The 8,060-nt window shown below is 34.1% G+C and overlaps 1 protein-coding gene across 1 annotated transcript; it reads right to left on the bottom strand.

Moving 5' to 3' along the window:
- Positions 1 to 2,234: 2,234 nt before the first annotated feature.
- LOC120073370 (serine/threonine-protein kinase KIPK2-like) lies at positions 2,235 to 7,382 on the bottom strand. The gene is made up of 3 exons (XM_039026186.2): positions 7,074 to 7,382; positions 4,139 to 6,107; positions 2,235 to 3,305 (listed from the first exon to the last, which is right to left on the bottom strand). The coding sequence occupies exons 2-3, from the start codon at positions 5,893 to 5,895 to the stop codon at positions 2,459 to 2,461; spliced, it is 2,604 nt and encodes an 867-aa protein (XP_038882114.1). The 5' UTR covers positions 5,896 to 6,107; positions 7,074 to 7,382; the 3' UTR covers positions 2,235 to 2,458.
- Positions 7,383 to 8,060: the final 678 nt, after the last annotated feature.

Below are 8,060 nucleotides of genomic sequence, written 5' to 3'. Positions count from 1 at the left end.
TTTAAAAAGACCAAGCCAAAATTTGAAAACTAAAAAAAATAGTTTTTAAAAATTTATTTTTATTTTTAGAATTGGGCTAAGAAATCAATCATTGTAATGAAAAAAGATGCAAATCATTATAAGAAATTGAGAGGAAATGAGCTTAATTTTCAAAAACTAAAATTCTAAATTGAAATGGTTACTAAAAGGAACTTTAACTTTTTGTTTTTTAAAATTAAACTTATAAACACTATTTTCACACATAAATTTCTAATTTTTGTTATTTGCTCTATATTGTCTATTATATTTTAAAAAATATAACCTAATTTTGAAAACAAAAAAATGTATGCCCCATTTGCTAACCATTTCATTTTTTGTTTTTTGTTTTTAATAATTAAGCATTTTTCTTTCCCATTTCTTATAATGGTTTGGATCTTTCTTAAGGAGAATGTTTGAATTCTTAGCCAAATTTCAAAAATAAAATCAAACTTTACTAGTTACTTTCTTTTTTATTTTCAAAATTTGACTTGGTTTTATAAACCATTGGCCAAAAGTAGATTAAAAAAAATAATAATAATGATAATAATAAAAAATCGGAAGTAGAAATATTGTCTATAGACTTAATTTTCACAAACAAAAACCAAATATTTACCAAATGGGACCTTAATCTTCAAAAACTTATTTTTACTTTTAGAAATTGATTAGGAATGCTGCAACAAAGATGAAAACTATGATTTGAAATTTGGGAGAAAACAAATATAAATTTTAAAAATATAAAACTAAAAAAATAGTCATTAAATGAAGCCTAAACTTTTAATTAACTTACTAATTTACTTCATGTACTTTGATATTGTAACATAATCTCTGTTAAAATCACTTTGATCCCTAAACTTTCGGTAACAATTTAGTTATTTAATTTTGATTTAGAACATAATAGCCTAGTCTTTGAACTTTAGTATGAATAATTTAGTCCCTATGCTATAAAATCTGTAACGATTTTTAGCCCTTCTTGTAAAAATTGTGTTAAAATTTAATAAAATTTCTTACCAAAGTAGATCAATAAACTAATTAGGGATCTAATATGTTTATATTCTATAAAGTTTAAATCATTAAATAATAAAAATCAACATTTAATTTTGATGAAATTTTTTACTATGGCGAATTGCTACAATTATGATAGTATAGAAACTATTGTTGGAATAAATGGTAAATGACCATTCGCAAAATTGCATTGTTTCATAAATGAATATGACTTTTCAAAAATAACCAACTTGAAGAAGAGACACGGCCATTAGAATAACCAACTTGAATATGACTTTTCGAAAATAACCAACTTGAAGAAGAGACATGACTATTAGAATGACCACGAATAGTCAGCCTCTTCTTTAAATTGCATAAAAAGAAAAAGAACCAAATTTTCAAAGCACTTTTCTTTCATAAAACTTTTTCCACAAAGTATGGTTCATTGGATCTTATGAACAATGTGCTACTTTCATAAGAAAATTAACTCAAGCACTAGATTGAGTAAAATTGTCTAAGCACTAGATTGAGTAAAATTGTCTTAAGAAGACAACATGAAATTGTTGAGCTTAGATTCTCTCACATATATAAGATTATGTATTTTCTCATATTTTTTTTTGTAAAATTATTCATATAACAACTAAATTATTACATACAATACAAGGACAAAACTTATTCAAAATTAAAAATATAACTAAATTATTACCGATCAAAGTTAAATAAATAAATTATTATTTTAACCTTTAATCCTTACCAAGGGGTTTTTCTTTTCTTTTTTTGGTTAGGATAAGTCAATTACATTATTAATGTCAACATTCATGTGGCAAACCCACTTAAATGTCACGTCATTCATCTGTTCACTCAATTGACAAGAGTTAGTAACTAATTATTAGATGTTATCAAAGTACAATAACTTTAATGAAATAATAGCATGAGACATAAATAAGGAAAGTGGGATAATTTAAATTACCAGAACCGAAATGACAAAAATAGTGAAATACAATGTCTCAATTTGTTAGTTGACCTGAACCAATAAACCGAAGCATATTACTGCTATCATTGAGATTAGTATGACCGGAATTGACAAGAGTTAGTTACTAACCATATTCTACCTCTTGCTACATTCAAAATATATAAACATACATGGCTACTAAGGAAAGGAAGCAGAATGTTTGGAATTTGGTTAGTATTTCCTCTTACTGGAAGGAAAAGGATCTGTAATCCCGAAAACTCAATTGGATAAAACTCATTTTTCTCTTATCAAATTGATGCACGATATAGAACTCAGAGACCTTTGATGCCATGAAAATGGTAAAAGCCTTGATACAAATATTCTCGACCAAATTTACATTATACGCTACAATATTAATTACAGCAAGGAGGAAGATGTTGGAATAAAAAGGCTAATACCTAACTTGGCTACGTCTCTTCTTCCCAAGGTTGATGATTTCTTTTTCTCCTAAAACAATTCGAACTCAAGGTGTTCTCCAGTGGACTTGTTTTCCAAATACCTGAACTTGTTTTGTTGAGCAATCATACTTGTAATGTCCATATCACATAAGTCTGGAAGTTCTGGAGGAACTGCACACCGGATCAATGCCCAGTTTAGTCCCTCGAAGAACGGGTGCTGTTTGATTTCCGCGGCCCCTTTCTCTGTCCCGAATCGATTTTCAGGTTCTTTTACCAACAGTCCTCGGATAAGATCCCTTGCTTGGAAACTAACGATTGGGCTGTCGGGAAAACTGAGGCCTTGCATTATTACATTGGCTAATGTTTCTTCATTATTGGAGCCCTTGAAAGGGGTTCTACCATACAGAAGCTCATAGAGAAAAACACCAAAAGTCCACCAATCAACTGCAGCTCCATGACCCTCTCCTTTAATGATCTCAGGAGCCAAATATTCATGAGTGCCGACAAAGGAATTCGAACGTGCATCGGTGGGTTCAGCAACGAGCTGGGGCAATGACCTGAACTGTGTTGTGAGATCAGGTTTTGACTTCCTTGTTTTGGCAGAAGCAGGTAGAAACCTGGGGCTGAAGCATGGGACTTGACATGATGGTTCAATGCAAAATGGCTCAGCACAATTAGAATCTGTACAGGGACCTGATGTTTTCACCAAGTCTGCATTGAAGGATGATGACTTCAGGAGTGTTGGATTGACCGTGCACCTTAACGACAGGTCAAAGTCGGTAAGCATTATGTGACCATCTTCCCTGACAAGAATATTCTCAGGTTTTAAATCTCGATAAATAACTCCGAGCATGTGCAAGTACTCCAAAGCAAGGAGGACCTCAGCAACATAAAATCTGCAAAATGATAGAGGATTAGTAGGAAAAAATCTCTACAAGAAATGCATGGTTTGTGCATAACCAGAATCCGATACAAGATTCAGCAAGTTAAGGCTTAGACATTGCAAATGACAGAAACTAGAAAGGATAAGTAAATACGGACATCATAAGGTTTGCCTAGTGAACAACATAAACATAGAAATCAAGGTCTATTACAACAAGTATTGTAAGCATGAAAAGGCTCACATCTTCCAATTTTCTATGGATTCATTGTGAGACAACATCTAAGCTGATATCTTATTTTTTGTCTTCGTATACAAGAATTGACCTCCATTATCATGGAATGCGATTGACAAGTAGAAGTCACTGACAATGGCATTAGAGAACATGGAGAGTCCTCAATAAAAATTTAGTGACATATAAAAGGCAAGAAAACTTCCAGTTGTCTTTCTGTGCTTATTGAATGACCTAATATTACCCGCAAGATAGTAAATCAATTTGATCAAACAAACTTGAACCAGCATAGTAGCATTGAATGGAGAGAGATGAAGAGTTCATTCGTTAGAAAAGCAAACAAATAAGAGCTTTATTCGCTTGTGGCTATATGTAATAACAGAATACCAATACCATACTGATTATCGACCAACTTCTGTGACCAATCATCGATGTGAAGAAAATATTCCAGATTAGCGAAGAAAATTATAATAATATGCATACAAGTATAGAATAAGTATGTACGCATAGCATCTGCCTCAGATTTACGTATTTTTCTTGTGCTGTTTGGTGCTTTTTGTGTCCATTTAATGTTGGCAAACAAGATGCAGAAGGTGAAATGAAGCTTATAATTTTACCTTGCTGCGGGTTCAGGAAACACTCTGCCTAGCTGCTTCTGCCGCAGAACATGAAGATCTCCTCCAGGACAATACTCCATGACGAGACATGATAGATTATCTGAAGTAAATTGAACATAAAGTGTAGGGAGGAATGGATGATCTAACATCCTCAGTATTTCTCTCTCGGTTTGTGCTCTAGGAATTTTCTTCCGTCTTGCTAGAAACTCATTGTCCATGACCTTAATGGCAAATAGGTAATTTGTGCCAGTTAGCTCAGCAAGATACACTGTTCCAATGTCTCCACAACCAAGCTTCTTTAAAAGATTAAAATGTCGCAAGCTGAGGACCCCATACTGTAATTGTGCATGGCGTATGGCTTCCCACCTAAAGTCTTTTGACATATGAGGTCTGTTACCATTACTGGGTCCATGCCCATTGCTATCATCACTTATAATACTCGTCGTACTGCTACTGTACTCACCTTGACTACTTTTTGAGCTTTGAGAAAATTCACCCTTATCTCGTACCCTTGTATTTCTTTTGACTTTAACATCAGAAGCCTTGCCATCCACATTAATGCCTGATTTGTTAACACCAAATTTTGAATTTGTCATGTTTACATCAGTACCAAGACCACTAAACTGGGATGCAGAGCCCTTCTTTGAGTCTTTAGCTGCACTATTCAATGCACAATGGCATCTCTCGCATATCAACTTCCTTTTACTAGGATCCATATCACCATTGACTGCATTGTATGTGCTTGAACTACATGCTGGAGAACTCAAATCCTGTTTGACTTTCTTCTTAGCCAGCCCCTTGTTCCTAATAACTGGTTTAACAGAACGGGAGGCACTTCTAGATAACTTGGTTACCTTATTGCCACTACCCAACTTAGATGAAGATGTAGTTTGCAACCTACCTTTACGTCCTGCCTTAGATGATCCCACTTTATTTGCTACTCTGCTTCCGGCAAGAATTTTCTTCTCCTTCTCCAAGACCTTGCCAATAGTGCAAGAAGATATAGATGGTAGAGTAATGGACTCCTCTTCCTTCTCCAACTCTGCCTTTAATGTTTGAGATCCAACTTTCCTTGACAAAGTGGGATTGACGTTTTGTTCCACAGTAGCAACCTCAACGTGCTTTTGTGCTTTTGCAACAGGCAACTGAGAAGAGTAAGCACTTTCAACCGGTGGTTTAACAGCAGATGCCTGGACATGCTCAAGTCTCTTCTCAAAGTTCACTTTCTTTTCCTCTGGAACCAGGGATATTCCAACCACACGTCCCCCTTTAACATTATCTGAAGAAGAGCCTGACTCAGTGGCTTCAACCATAACTGAATTGTACAATGTCTTGATTCGCCCAGCTTCTGAGATTCTTGAAGAGCTAGACGATTTTGATGATCTCTTCATAGCAGCCATTTCAGACGCCTTTGAAAGGCATAGTTCCCTAAGTGCTTGCTTCAGACTACCGGAATCAGAAGTACCAATACCTGGTGACCGAGGTATGCCAACAGTTATTGGCTTCTTTAGTGTACTTTTTCTCAGTGCGTTTACCTCTACTTGTGAATGACCTAAACTCTTGGATGCATTTTTAATACTAATAGACTCAAAAAGCTGATTGATATCATCCTCTAGAGATCCCTTGAATCCAATTTTCAATGCAGAAAGTCTTCGATCTTTGTCTGATACAAAATCTGAATGATGAGATCCTGCCTTACTTTGAACAGGTTTGATTTCTTCCCTTGCTTCGACAATTTCACAAGTACCAGATCCCATTACTACCTACGCTCACTATACGAAAGCCCTTAGGCTCCGCAGAAGTCAGAACTTAGCAATTCTGTGGTTTATCGATCCTCAATGCTAATCCCTTTCCGACATTTCAATTTAGATAAAAAGGACTTAAAAGTATGGAAACCAAACTCTCACACTCTAGAACTATTCTTTGCATCACTAGAACATTGAGTATCCACTCTTCCACACGCCATAATCTGCAACATTCAGGATATGAAATCATCACAAAAATTTCAAGATATGAGTTAATTGAAGATACATGTAAGGTACGCTAAGAGCTCAACAGTTTAACCCAAATGTGCATCTCTAATCAAGGTTTCCTGTCTTATTATTGTTGTCATTACTGCTATTATCATTATTGTTGCTGTTGCCATATTCAGAAACAGCAATACTTGTCAAATTAATAGGCCAAGTGAAAGTTTGATGCCATTTTCATAAACAAAGACATACGCAGGTATGATGCTTTCCTAAACTGTTGATTTCAAAAATTATTGAAGTACACAAAAGAATCCACCAGTATTGGCAGTTACTCCTGTTATCCCAAAAAGAGAACTCAATGTGCTCTACAAATCAAAAGTTCAAAAGAAAAAACAAAATGAAGTGATAAATCTCAGAGGAAACATGAAGAGATGAGAAATAACTAAAGTACAAATAACTGCAGATTGGGTAATAATACGAATCAATTAGAGTCCCCAACAGTCACTTGGATCATCTAACAAATGGTCAAGACACATTCAAAAAGAAACTCAAGATTCAGAACCCTAAAGAACATTTCCAGCTCCAGCTACAAAAAAACAAACTAGAAATCATTTAAAAAACGACTGGATCGAAGAAACCACAAACCCATCCGTCCAACTTCAAACCACTAAAACCCCATCTCAATATTTACAGCCAAATCTAAGATTCCACAATGAAAACAACATTCCACTTCAAATGACATTCTAGAGTGACAAAAAACGAACCAAATTATCTAAACAAAGAAGGGGTAACAGGGAAATGGGATTTTACAAAAATAGCAAAAAAGGAACATAACCCTCAGAATCCGGAAGCGGGAACTGAAAAACAGAGCTGGGGTAGGAAAAAGCCATAAAAAAACTCCACAGAGGATCGAAATCAAAAGGAAAAAGAAGGGGAAGGAGAGTAAGATCAGGGAGAGCACTTACCTGAGATGAAGTGAGTTGTAAAGGCGAAAATGCAACGGATTGCGAAGAATGCGAGAGAGATGAGAGGCAAAACCTAGTTTTGGGGTCCGGAGCGGTGGACGAAGAAGGAGAAGGAGAAGGAGAAGGAGAAGGAGAAGGAGGAGAAGGAGGAGAAGGAGAAGGGAGGTTTAGAGAGAGAATGAGAGAGTAAAAATAGTATCTTTCTCTTCAGAAATTTTGATACTGCCTCTGATTAGTTAGGAGAGATAAGGCCCCACTTTGGCAGCTTATGAGCACTGGGTTTAATGCAACGCATCAATTTAATCAAACTGACTTTCCCAATTAATATTTTTAACCTTTTAATCCCCTTTCCCTTTCCTATTTTCTATTGTTTTCTTTTTCTTTCTTATTTTAATTTTTAGACTTCCAAAAAAAGTAATCATTTCCAAATTTATCTTTATTTTGAGTTTAGTCAATTAATGATACAGTATAAGTTGTATAACATCATGTCAAAGTCTACTTTTCTTTTTTACAATATTTTACATTTGAATATTTGACTTTTGAAGTTGAGAGATACAAATTTAGATAAAAGAAAAAAATAACCAAAAAATAATAATAATAATGATAGATATGAATAAACTTCTATTAATGTCTATCAGTGATAGATTTTTATTAGTTTCTATCATTAATAGACATTAATGGATTTCTATCCGTCTCTATCAATATCTATAAATAATTTCCCTTGTTTTTCTATTTTTAAAAATTTTCCTTTAGATAAATTATAAGAAATGTACTTTAGTTATTTTTATTTCGAAAGAAGAGAATAAAACAGTTTATTTCATTATTGTTTTGGTATCCTCTCTTGGCCTTTTTTTTTGTAAAGAAAGTTTTTCAAATTGTATTATCTCCTTCATTGATGAGGAAAGACATGTTTAGTTGGTAGGGTGGTTATCCCTTTCCAGTTTTTTTTTTTTTTTTAAATGCTAAATTTAAAGATATTTAGCATAC

This window comes from Benincasa hispida, chromosome 3 (assembly GCF_027475165.1).
Source record: "Benincasa hispida cultivar pf3 chromosome 3, pf3_genome.v1.1, whole genome shotgun sequence".
In the NCBI taxonomy this organism is placed as follows: domain Eukaryota; kingdom Viridiplantae; phylum Streptophyta; class Magnoliopsida; order Cucurbitales; family Cucurbitaceae; genus Benincasa; species Benincasa hispida.
This window is presented reverse-complemented; position numbering and strand designations above follow the sequence as displayed.